The following is a 13,221-nucleotide window of genomic DNA, read 5'->3' as shown; positions in this document are numbered from 1 at the left end:
AAAAAAAAAAGAAAAAAAAAAAAGAAAAAGAAAAAGAAAAAGAAAACCCTTTTGTCCTGCCTCTTGGAAGTTCCTGCTAGGAGCCACACCCTGCTGAGCTGCTTCACCTGTGTTCCAGACAGAACAACAAGATGCTAATTAGGCCACAAGATCCTGGCTTAACTGGGGGATGGGCTCCCTGCCTATATATTCTCAGATTCTGAAATACACATTGGACCTTGATCGGAACCTTTGACTTGGTCTGGTTATTTCTCTCGAAGTCTGATTCCCCTATTTTCCCCAGGCCCCTGCCTCTCTTTCAGGAACCTGGTTTGCGTAGCTGCTGGATGCTACAGGTTTATAAATAAATGTTTTAAGTAAATGTTTACTTGTAAAAGTAAACATTTCTCACTTGAAGTGACCTTTGATTTTTGTTGTTGTTGTTGTTTTTTACTGTTTTTGTTTTGGAACCATGAAGGCTTGACATACCATAATGTTAAGCAGGCCTGTTCTCATGATATGGAGCTCTGAAGTTTGTAGACTGGTTTCAGCTCCAGAGGTGGATCTGGATCAGGCTGCTAGTCATAAAAATTCTGCTTTTCCCCTGATAAGCCAAGGAGAAGACTTCCAGGGAGGCAGGGCATGACACTATCTCGACAGCCCATGTGAAAATAAAAATGCAGCGCCTGGGACTATACCAACCTACCAGGCAGAATGTGCCAACTGGTGCTGTGACTGGTATGGTAGTGACCAGCAGCTTTCTGACTGTATCTAAAGTCTGTTCCACAGGAGGAACTTATATCTTGCAGTATAAACTTGGTCAAAAGCTCATGATTGGGGATATCAAAGATCACAGAGGAGAACCTACTGATATTTTGTCATAATGTCTTCATATTATTTATGTTTAGGTGCTCTCAACCTTGGTCAGAAAATCTTTTTGTAGTGGGCAGCAATGCAGAAAGACACATAACTGTTCAAAGTGCCAAGAATGCATGACTCTGAGTGCTTAGCTCTAAATGGGACACATGCCATTTTCCCTCTCAGGAAGCACCACAGAAGAGGTAGTGATGAGGATAGGAAGGAGATACAAGGGCTGGAGAGATGGCTCAGCGAGTAAGAGCACTGGCTGCTCTTCCAGAGGTCTTGAGTTCAATTCCCACAACCACATGGTGGCTCACAACCATCTGTAATGGGATCTGATGCCCTCTTCTGGTGTGTCTGAAGATACTGACAGTATACTCATATACATAAAATAAATAAATCTTAAAAAAAAAAAGGAAGGAGACAGGACATGGATGATGCATTCATGAGCTCACAGTGGTTATCTGAACAAGACCTGCACAAACTCAAGCTGGTCAGCATTTCTTCATGAAGAATAGGAGCTCCCGGGCCCCACCCCTAGCTTAGGAGCTAGTGGCAACTGATAGCTGTTGGGGAAAGAGTCCTTGTTTCTTTGGTGATATGGCTACTGGTGGATTGCCTGGGCTGTAAGTGGAGGCTTCACATCAGTGTGAATCCCACAGCAATCAGCACTGACTGGACTCCGTGGATTTGGTTTTTAATAGAAGAGGAGGATATGAAATTGGCAGAGGTTCAAGTGGAGTTGGAGGGGATGTGACAGGACAGTGACACAAAATACAGCAATCCCCGTTTGAACTCTCATCAATTTTGTTTGGTTGATTAAAAATATAGAGAAGAAAAAGCAAAATTAGCTGACTCAAACTCATAAATTCTAGATTTTCTGATGCTATGGGGACGTGTATCTAACCTTCTACTTCCCCTCAGTCCCTTGACTAAATCATGTTTGTCTTCAAGCTGACATTAGACGAAAGCTAGAAACAGAACAGAGAGAGAATGTGACACAGTCAGAGGAAGTGTGGGTTAAAGAACAGATCTTACTTTTAGACCCTGGACAGCCCAACACACCCAAACTTCACAAGAGCGTGGACACCCAACACACATGCTCATGTGGAATGGGAAAGCAAAGTGCAGAACTCCATCCCTTCCGAGCTGCCATCAGACTTGAGCAGGACGTAGAGTCTGTGTGGAAAGTAAAAACTCTAGAATGATTCTCAACTTGCTGATGAGAGGCAACAGTGTTGTTATCACTAAATAAAAGAGGAAGATTAAAATCTGGGTGCTGAAAGGCTGCAGAGATGGCTCAGCTGTCAAAGCACTGGCTGTTCTTCCAGAGGATTGGGCCTCAGTTCCCATCACCTACACAGTGACATATAGCCATCTATAAATCTAGTTCTAGGGGATATGACCCCGTCTTCCAGCCTCTGTGGGCTTCAGGCATGTACATGGTGCATAGACAAATATGCAGATAAACACGCATATGACATGAGAATTAAAATAATAAATAAAGCCCCTTTTAAAATCTGGGGATTGAAAAGTGGGAGTTTTGTTTCACATGGTTTGCAATGGTTATTTGATGTCTAAATAAAATGCTCACTAGTGTTGTATAATCATGCCTGGGGCCAGGTACATTTGAATTGTGCAAATAACAGAAAAAAACAAAGATTTCCCAGATGTAATCTACAGCAGGTTGTCTCTCAGCCTTTCTGTCTTGTGCTATCTAGAGACTCACTTGTGGTCAGCACACTGCTTTGAGGGGCAGATCAGGACTTGTTCAGCAAGCCTGGGTGGGAAGCAGCTGGCCAGGGGTAGTGACAGGCACCTCTTTTCCCAGTACTGAGGTAGGTGTATTATGAGTTTGAGAATAACGTGGGCTACATACATAGCACAATCCTATCTCAAAAGAAAACAAAAGTTAATGCTATCAATCAACCTTATCTAAAGGCAGTCATACCAAAAGGTAACTGTAGGAAACACCCAGAGAGGTGGGACAGTCAAGAGAACAGGGTCACCGAAGCCTAGGATGGCAGCGAGGGTCCAACTGGGAGCAACACTGCCGTGAAAGTTATCACTTGACACATCAAATACCACGAGTCTTCTTTCTCTGGAGTCCTCACCTCTGTTCCTCGTATGCTTCCTTTCCACGAGCCCATGCTGACCCACCTACCATAACCAATACAGCACAAGTGCCTGGTGGGTGCAGTACTCAGCCTGCCTGAGAAGTGTCTTTCAACCTTTTTTTGTTTTGTTTTGTTTTTTTGTTTTTTTTTTTTTTTGAGACAGGGTTTCTCTGTGCAGCCCTGGCTGTCCTGGAACTCACTCTGTAGACCAGGCTGGCCTCGAACTCAGAAATCCGCCTGCCTCTGCCTCCCAAGTGCTAGGATTAAAAGCATGCACCACCACTGCCCGGCTGTCTTTCAACCCTTTATTTTTTCTTTCTTTTGAGCACTCACTGCAACATCTCACTGTCTCCTCTTCTGTTCTCCCCAGCCTCCCTTCACGGAAAGTTAATTGCCCTAAGCACAGGCTTTGCTCAGAGCTCCATCTGCTTTCTCCTAACTGCAGTCTCACCCAAGACCAAAGTATTTCAGTCTTTGTGATCTGCCCTGTCAACCTGTTCATACTTATTTCTACATTCCTGTTGAAACCAGAGTGTTAGTCTTGTTGAGGTCAGTTTCTTAAAGGCCTTTGAACATTCTGTTGTTCCCTCTGGACTGCTCAGTCTAAATGCGTAAGAGAAGTCTTAGCTGCAGTGTCCAGCTCAGAGGCCCACAGCTGGTTCCCCTTTCTGAAGGGGTAGGCATCAGGGCCCGCCTTGCCAAGGCCAGGGTTAAGTGGGAATCTGGAGTGCTGCTCTAGCCTCTTCCTCCTTTTCAAGGGTAATGCCATTCTCAGCATTTGTTCACAATTACACTTGAGGCAGCAGCAGGTCCTTCCTACTCGGCCAGGTTTTACTAATCTGCCTTCAAATATTCAAATCTTTCGAACTGAAAAAATAATTCTCCTGGCTGCTTTCAAAAGCTTTGTGTTTGTGTTACTGACCCAGCTATTTCCCATTGGACTGAAGTATCTACCAGGCTCCATACTTTGCATTTGTAGAACTCTGGCTGCTTCAAGCCTACATAAGCTTGGAAGAGCAGTGTTCCTGCTGCCCATTTAGGCCTCTCTGTCCCTGTGCCCACTGCAGGCTCTGCAGCCGGTGGCCCAGGCAGTGGCCCTTCTCAGCCCTACCTCTCCTTCCTTTTTTCCTCCTGTCTTTCTAATTTTTCCTTTTCTTCTTTTAAGATCAGGATGGCCTCAAACTTCCAGCTTGCACAATCCTCGTGCTGCAGTGCAGGATTGGGACTTTTAATTTGTTAATTTCTTAACTGACTTTTTTTTCTTAGAACTACTCTTTTTAGTTTGCACATGTTTCTTCCCCTCCTTCCTTCTCATGGCGTCCTAAATTACATCCATTTTATCCTAATTGCTGGTGACAATGCTTAAATGAAGTTAGACTTGTTAGTCCCAGATACCCATTTCTGCTTTTCTCATCCAGCTGGATAGCCACATGAGCTCCACCCCCTACATCCCATCTAGCTGTTAGATCACCTACCTGGCAGCTCAGCTCCTCTCACGCCTTCTGCTATAAAACTACCTTCCTATGCTCACAGCATTACTTTTGGTTGTAGCAACTTTGACTTAGACTACAAACTCAGCTTTCTTGGTACTGACTAATCAGAATATCTTCAATTTAACCCACTATTAAGTACACAGCAAATGTTTTTATTTTTATTGCTGCTTTCCTTATACTGGATACCGAACCTTAGATGCATGCCAGGCACATGCCTGACCAATAAACTACTCCCTCAGCCCCTAAAGTGTTGGGGTTTTTTTTTGGGGGGGGGCGGTCTTTTTGTTTGTCATGTTTCTGTTTGAAGTTCCTTGTTGCATAAAAATTAAAAGTCGAAATGCTATGGTAGTCTGAGAAAGAAACTGTGGCCTAGAACAGCTGCATGTTCTTACTCTTCTCACAGGATGCAAATGTTCTTCCTCTGGACACAACTCACCCTGCCTTAGCTGGTCCGCAAATCTGTACCTGACTCTTTCTCTCTGCTTTATGGTTTCCTCATGGTTTGCAGGGTCTTTTGCATTTTGGAGGGGGGGGTACTGGGAATTAATCCAGAGGCCTCATATATGCCAACAATACAATCAACCTATCATTGAGCTCCAAGCCTAGTCCCCAATCCACGTTTTTCTTCATCTCCATTTTCTTCTCCTCCAGGACCAGCTGTAATTTGAGTTACAGACAGAGTGGCATGGAGCCTAGTACCAGAAGCAACAAGAGAATCAAGAGTCCAGTGCTCTTCCCAGGCTGGAGTTCAAGGCCATCCCTGGGTACATAGTGAGGTCAAGCAGAGGTTGGAGTGTGTGCAACTCTGACAAAAAGGAAAACACAAAACCTGCTTTGTTCTCCCCACACCACTGTAGCTTGCTTTCCACATGGTAGTAGAGTAGTGTTTACCAAAGTAGCTAGAATATGGTTAAGCTTGGGTAGTAAAAGAGGTTTTTCATCATCTATAAACTTGAACAAATTGAGTATAGATTATACAAATATTCGGAGTGCATGTGTATATAAAGCAGTTTCCTGGGCCTGGCTCATTCGGTGATGCTTAGGTGTGTAACACTGACGATGCTACTGTGTTGACACACGTGGCCTACAGAGTCCATTTCTCAGCCAGAACGGCTGACTTGTGTCTCTTACCTGAAGGAGGCTGAGTCTGCACAGATGCAGTGTTCTCCATGGCCTGCAGATGCTGTGACACTTGGCAACCAAGCATCTGCTGGGGGTGCTTCCCTGGAGCTCCGCATGGCGCTGTGCTCTGCTGAGCAAAGGGAGCTTCAGTAGGGGCTACGGCTTGCACAGAAGACTGTGTCTGCTAGACAAAGATCAAGTTATCCTTCAGAATTCTAACCACACAAAAGCATAATTAAGAGAACTGGAACACAAGACATAAGCAGCAGACTACCAATGATTTAATAGTATCTTCTGAAAATGCATTACACCTTAAGTCACACACACACACAGTCCTGCTAGGGCAGCCCCTGTAGATGAGAGGATCAAGGTCTAGAAAGAGTAAATACCTTGCTGGATGCCTATGGTCGTGGATCTCTGGAGCCCTGAAGGTTGCTCTCCTCCTAGTTTTTGTTTGGAAATTTTACACAGCATCCCCCCACACGCCACGTTCCTCTGTATGCACAGCCTTAGGTTGGACTGCTCTACCTAACTGCTTGACTTATGTAGTGGTTGGATTTCCTAGAAGGTGGAAGTCAAGCCACTTCTGCAGTCAAGAGCCTTTGAGAGCAAGTCTTTGAACGCCTAGTGAATGACTGAAAACAGTGACTTTTTAATATAAGAAAATAAGAAATGTTTTATTTTTCTTTTCTTTTTGAGTCTACTGCTATAACTCTAGCCTAAATCTGTGGTCCTCCCTCCTCTGCTTCCTCGGAGCAGACACTATTTATGTGCAAAACCACGCCCACCAATCCCCCAAAACCGTTGTAAATAAAGTCACTGCTACACTAGCCATCACAGCATGCACCCTGCTTCCAATGCAGAGGTTAGGGTCCAGCTTACCTTTATATTTGCTTCTGGAGGCAAATCATTCTGTTTTACTCCAGGACATTTAGGAAGTATTTCTGAAAACGTATATAGATAATTATTTTATCATTTGTAAGCTTAAAAGAAAAATTCTACCAAGTTACAGTTTTTCTATATTGGAAGTAAAGTAGCATGAAACTAAGAACTGAAAGGACTTGGTTTGCTAGCCACAGGACACCAATCACAGGTAAAGGTTTCAGGCAGACAAACAACCAAGTTCAGGAGCTCTGATGTTGTCTAATATCAACATCATGTTAGATACTCTAAATGTATCTTTTTATTATTTTTCAAGGAAAGAAAGAAAATAATACCATTGGGGCTAATGGGCGGGGGTTGGGGGTGGGGAAGAAAAAGCTCATTTCAACAGAATGCCTTTAGTACAAATCTCTTAAAGTCATAGATTTTGCCCTATTTAAATTAGCCTAGTTTTGTTTAAATGAGAAAAGTTCTTTTTCCAGACTTCTTGGTTCAGGATGGAAATAAACACCCATTTAGAAATTCCACTTTGGATAATGTTCAGGCAAAAACCAAGGGTGCTTCGACTGTAAGGAGCTCCAGGGAGCATTTAAAAAGAATGTCATAAACAGAGCTCAAGGTTTCAGACATGGCACCAATCACACCAGCGAAGTAGCCGTAAGCGTAGCTCCGCAGGGCTTAGGTAAAGTCAGGGAGAATCTACCACAAGAGAGACACATGTTACTTATTTATCTGTAAGGGTACAGAGGATACATTTATTATAAGTGAGGTATCTGATATCCTTACTAAACTCAAAGATCCATCTGATCTTTGTATCAAAGAAGTAGTAGCCACCTTCTACTTGAAACTTAGGCAGTTTGGACTAGATAACAAGTAGGTTTTCTTTTTGTTTTGAGACAGTGTTTCATATAGCCCAGAATGGCCTCCAACTCACTATGTAGCTGAGCATGGCATTACACCTGGTTTGTGTGAATTGGGCTCACTCAGGCTGTGTGCAGTCAGCCTTCTCTATCACCTCAGGCCCCTGAGAACCAGTGGGTTTTACGGGGCTTCCTTTACCCTCAGAAGTGTCTGTGCAGCTGACACTGGAAGTAGAAGCCATCATCGAAAGCCCTGTCTGCCTGTCATGGCATGGCAAGATTCCGTCTGTTTATGTACAACAGACTGTGGTGCCATCCTCCCCAGCACAGGCCTCTGCCACGTGGTGAAGCTGAAGACTCCATCTCCACCGCTCCAAGCCAGCTGTCATGAACCACCTGAACAGTATTTGGTTCAGTGGGCTCGAGGGTACCAAGGCTGGTCAACACCAACTATTATTCAAACTTAAAGCATTCTATTGAATAATTACCTTCTGCCTCCTGAAATGTCATCAGTCTCCACTGGATGTGCTACTGTTCTTTCCTCGCTTAAAATATTTGATGCTGGACACTGTTAAAATTGCTAAATGGTACTCAAAACTGTGTTTTAATTTAAAGAATTCAAGTATTTAAAATGACACAAGCCAGTATCACTCAGCCAAGACTGATTTTAGTGTTGGGGTTGGGATGGGGAGAACTGAACACACAAGGGTAGATAGAGATCCAGGGCTCCTTCACACTTAAAGGAGAAACTAGAGTTTCAGCTTTGAACAAAAAAACAAAACAAATTTCATTAATATAACAACATATATATTTATTAATATCTCTTATTCAAGCATGCACCTAAACTTCAATCTCTTACAACATAAACACCTTAGAGAAATAAAAATATGGCATGCCACATTGGTGTTCTGCAAGAAAAGCTGAAGAGTATTTCCTTAGTTTTATGACATATAAAACTAACACTTAGGCTTATAAAAATTAGATCTGGAGATGCTAGCAAAAGGCAAAGAATATTAACTAGAAATTTCAAAATTACCTAGTTCATATAGTATGCTTATCACTACACTACCGCATTTTAATACTTGAATGCTTTATGGAACATAAACAGGTGAGTGATAAGAGCTTAGGGCTCAGCACTTTGCTTCTGATTCTAACCTCAGGTAATTGCTTCCCTGGACCATGGTGAAGTAAACTGTGTTTCTGTTTGGGAATTAAACCATATATGCACATTTTTGCTATTAAGCTTAACATCATATTTCAATCAGTAATAAAGATCTACCAGATTGGGAGACATCAATTACATTGACTATAATTATGACCACACATCTATCTATTAACACTAACTTCTCTGAAGCCTCTGACTATATCCATGCCTACATTAAGAAACTCACACTGAGTAATGAACATGAACCATGAATCAAATGCATATATGATGCATGTTGTGTTTGAATTTCACATCTCTCAAAAACCTAATTTAAAATTTGTTATAAGGGTCTTATTCTAAATTACACAAAAAACTGACTAGAATTGAAAAACATAGCTGGAATGGGTGGGGAGCGGGTTAAAAGGTAAAGAGTACCTATTTAGCTACCAAGGCACTGAGGTCAAAGCTCCAGAGACACCAAATGTCACCAGCAATCCTGTTTGGAATAAAATCCCAAGAGGCACCACAACACAGCCAGGCAGAAGAAATAGTTCCCAACATTTCTGATTTTAAAGAAGCAAATCATGTCCCATTCTGAAAGTCTGCGGAAGTGACTGGACTCATGTGGCAGCTGCATCTTACTCTACAGAGACAACAGGTCCTGAGGTAAGAAGGGACTTGTCCAGATCACATTCTAGTGACTTATAAGCAATGACAATCAGTCCTATACTAAGCAATTTGGTCCCTTTAAAGAGCCTTTAGCTAGTTTCCTTGTGTTTAGTAGTTTCTTTAACATTGAACAAATACTCATAAAAATGTGCTCCTTCTATAAAGAGGATTTTAACTTGAGTCAGAAAAGGGAAAGCCATAAAGAGCAAACAATTACAGTTATTCTCAAATAAGAAAGCACCTTAGAAGCCTTAAACATTGGTTATCTCCTGCATATGACTACTTGCCAGTATATACACATGTGTGACATGAGAGTCTGGGGCCTGCAGAGGATGCCCAGAGTCACAGATGGTCGTGAGCCACATCATGTGGGTGCTGAGAACTGAACCCAACTTCTCTAGAAGAACATTCAGTGCTCTCAACTGCTGAACCATCCTTGTGGCTGTATCACCTCCAACCCCTGGTACATTTTAAAGACTATGAATCATACCTGTCTCCCCGTACATTCAAATCCAGATTTAGACATAATATTATAAAAAGCTTTTAGGCCATTCTAATATTGCCAAGGTCAAGATATACTATTACAGATAATCTATTTATCCAGGAAGAACTGGCTTGTATGGGAAAATAAAGTTAAAAATGCATGAGGAAGAAATGACTATTGCAAGGTGCAACCTCAATATAGACCTCAGCACATGGACCAACTTTTATTTTACTGTTCTAAGTCTGAATCCTTGGCTTTTATTTTTCTAAACTCTTCTAGTCCTTTGAATCAAAAGATGCTAGTTGATTAGAACTCTAATCATATTCTTTGTACTTCTGCAGAAGACCTCAATGACAGTAGACAAATCACTTATTCCTACTTTGAAGTCACTGATAAAAGAAAACTAATGTTATTTACCATGGTGTTGCTTTGTGTTACCTGCATATCAATCACATTAAACATGGAATGTTATTACTATGGTGTTGCACATGCCTCAAACATTCTGCTTCACAACTGTCTGAGCTTAACACTTAAGCATTTTCCAGGATTATTTCCTATAAGGTTCCAATCCGAAGCACTGGTATTTCACTCTTTCTTATTTAATTTTTGACACTGGGCCTCATGCAGTTTGGGATGGTCCAGAACTTGCCCGAAGGATGACTTTCACAATGCAAGTGTGAGAATAAGAGTAATCACCAGGCCTGGATAAAAGTGCTATGGCCGATGAGCTATAGGGTTATTTATCTCAATAATTTGAATATATTCTCCTTTATCATGTCACCCAAGCTTGATGAGTGTTAGAACTATCTTAATAGTCCTCCCTTCGAGCACTTGAACAGCCAACATAGGCTATGCCAGAATTAATTTTATTTTGCAGCCTCATCATGAATCTTACACTTGGTATTTTGACAGACATAAAAATAAACTTAAAGGTTTTACATTTGTACCAATGTTTAATAAATGTTCTTGATTTATCTGTATATGACTGTTTGCTGATGTTGATGTCAGTCAAAAATAAAATTTAAATTTTCAAATTACATTGAAATTTGCAATGAAATACTGCTTCTGGTCTGCAGGTTCTCATATTTATTTTAGAAAGATTTGGGATTTCATTAACAACTCTTTAGCTTGAATCAAATTAAGTATCTTGCTTGAAATGATAGTTAAATGGCTTTCCTAGATTTTTTTTTAACAAGACTTTCCTTGGAAAACGTACTTTACTGTGTAATTAGTACTGCTTAAAAAGTGAGCATGTTTAAAAAAAATGTACAAATGAAGTTTCAAAATAATGGGCAGTAGCTCTTTGGGTGACTCAGAACCAACAGCTCTGAAGCTACTTATAACACTCATGTGGTTTTCAGCAGCCCCTGTGCTGGCTAGCTTTATGTTAGTTTGACCAAACTACAGTCACTGGAGAGGAGGGAGCCTCTACTGAGAAAATGCCCCTTATTAAGATCAAGCTGTAGTCAAGCCCATAGGGTGTTTTCCTAATTAGTGGCTAATGGGAAAGGGCCCAGTCCATTGTGGGTGGGACCACTCTTGGGCTGGTGGTTCTGAGTTCTGTATTGAAACAGGCTCAGCCAAGCCATGGGAGCAAGTTTGGAAACAGCAGCCCCCTGTGGCCTCAGCTCCTGCCTCCAGGCTCCTGCCTCCAGGCTCCTGCCTCCAGGTTCTTGCCACCAGGTTCCTGCCTCCAGGTTCCTGCCTCCCAGGCTCCTGCCTCCAGGTTCCTGCCTCCCAGGCTCCTGCCTCCAGGTTCCTGCCTCCAGGCTCCTGCCTTATTTGAGTCTGTCCTGCCTTTCTTCCATGATGAACAGGGACTTTGGGAAGGGGGCTGTTGTTCTGTGGGAGCTTGAAAGATAAATTTGAGAGCAATGGATATGGTGTAATTTGGTTCTTCCCTTGTGAAGTGAGAAATTATTTTTTTGTTTTACAAAAGCCCACAGTTGATTTTTAAACTCTTAAAGTGAGTTTAGAATTTTATGAAGATTTTGTATTTTAAAAGAAAGTTTGGATAAGAGACTTTGGACTTTTCAATATTTGGGTTTTGAAAAGACTGTGAGACTTTAAAATTTTGGAATATTTTAAATTGTGATGTTAGTATTAATATGAGGTCTTATGGAGGTTGTGGTTTAATAGTCATTGTTTGTGTGAAAAGCTGACAAAGGGTCAGTTGTATTGGATAGTTTTATGTCAATGTGAAACAAGATACGCTCACTGGAGAGAAGAGAGTCTCAACTGAGAAAATGTCTCAAGTTTGGGCTGCAGGCAGGCCTGTAGGGCAATTTTTTTTTAAATTAGTGATTGATGGGGGAGGGTCCAGCCCACTGTAGGTGGTGCTACCCCTGGTCATTATTATTTTCTACAATAAAGCAGGCTGACCAAGCTATTCCTGCTATGAGTTCCTGTCCTGACTCCCTGCCATGATAAACAGTGCTGTGGATATGTACACCAAATAAATTCTTTCCTCTCCAATTTCTTTGGTCCTAATGTTTTATCACAGCAATCAAAACTCTAAGTAGGACATCACCTTTAAATTTTTTGCAACACCTAAATAGAGCACTACTGCAGAGAAACCAACCCACAATACAGCAAGAACAGAAAGTTAACAAGAGGAATCTGCCCCTGCCCTGACATCCAACATCCTAAAAGATTAGAACTAAAGAAAATAAAGACAAAATTGTCATAGTCAAGTAGCTGAAATAATCCAGGGAGAAACTGCCATAGGACTGAGCCGTTGATACTATTATGCTGTTATGGAAGGGGAAGAAACTATGGGCCCACCTTAAACTGAGAATGGACAATTGATATATGGGAGGAGACATTTCCTCAGTGGGTAACCAACAGCTTTCACCCTCAATGGCACTCACTGGGACACACACACACACACACACACACACACACACACACACACGCGCGCGCACGTGTACACATAAACATGTACACACTCATGAATACATTCATGCACACACGCACATACACACACATGCAGGCACACAGGCACACACACATGCACACACAGAGGTAGAAGGGGCAGTTGGGAAAAGGAAAGGGATGAATAGGAGTGAAGGGGGACAAAAGTGAGTATTATCAAAATATGTACATGTATGAAAGTGTCATAATAAACCATTGTTAAATAGAATTAATATGCCTCCCGGTCTGTCTGGGCTGGTGTCCCGAGCAGACCTTGGGCGCAAGCTCTGCAGCCAGTCCCACAATACCCAGAGGAAGCTCCACTCCCAGGCACTCTGACACACCCAGAATGAAAGGTGAGGAGGAACCAACATCTGGCCCAACACTGGGAGTAACTGGGACCAGCGGGACCAGGCACACAGGAACTCTGCTAGCCCAGTGACTCGGGTTCCTTCTGGTCTGTCTGGGCTGGTGTCCAGAGCAGACCTTGGGCGCAAGCTCTGCAGCCAGTCCCCCAACACACAGAGGAAGCCCCACTCCCAGGTGATCTAACAAGCCCAGGATCCCAGGATCCCAGGATCCCAGAGACAGTTTGACTCTGAGAAGTTCTGACACAACCAGGATCACAGCAAGGACAGGCTCCAGTCAGATTTAGCAAGGGCAGGTAGCACCAGATGGCGGGGGGGGGGGGGGGGGG

General features: G+C 42.5%; 1 protein-coding gene across 14 annotated transcripts in view; it reads right to left on the bottom strand.

Moving 5' to 3' along the window:
• Window positions 1-13,221, bottom strand: part of Brdt (bromodomain testis associated) — a 67,260-nt gene that overhangs the window by 10,637 nt on the left and 43,402 nt on the right. For 12 of the 14 annotated variants that reach the window (XR_004109426.1, XM_031337182.1, XM_031337177.1 and 9 more), the window contains 2 exons: window positions 6,455-6,516; window positions 5,582-5,756 (listed from right to left, as the gene is read on the bottom strand). Coding sequence is in view for 13 of the 14 variants with exons in the window: in XM_031337182.1 (XP_031193042.1) it covers window positions 5,582-5,756; window positions 6,455-6,516 (237 nt within the window). In the remaining variant the exon portion in view is untranslated. The remainder of the gene's footprint in view (window positions 1-5,581; window positions 5,757-6,454; window positions 6,517-13,221) is intronic. The other 2 variants (XM_031337184.1, XM_031337186.1) reach the window with 2 other exon arrangements.

The sequence above is a fragment of the Mastomys coucha genome, unplaced genomic scaffold (genome assembly GCF_008632895.1).
Source record: "Mastomys coucha isolate ucsf_1 unplaced genomic scaffold, UCSF_Mcou_1 pScaffold22, whole genome shotgun sequence".
Classification (NCBI taxonomy): Eukaryota; Metazoa; Chordata; class Mammalia; order Rodentia; family Muridae; genus Mastomys; species Mastomys coucha.
This window is presented reverse-complemented; position numbering and strand designations above follow the sequence as displayed.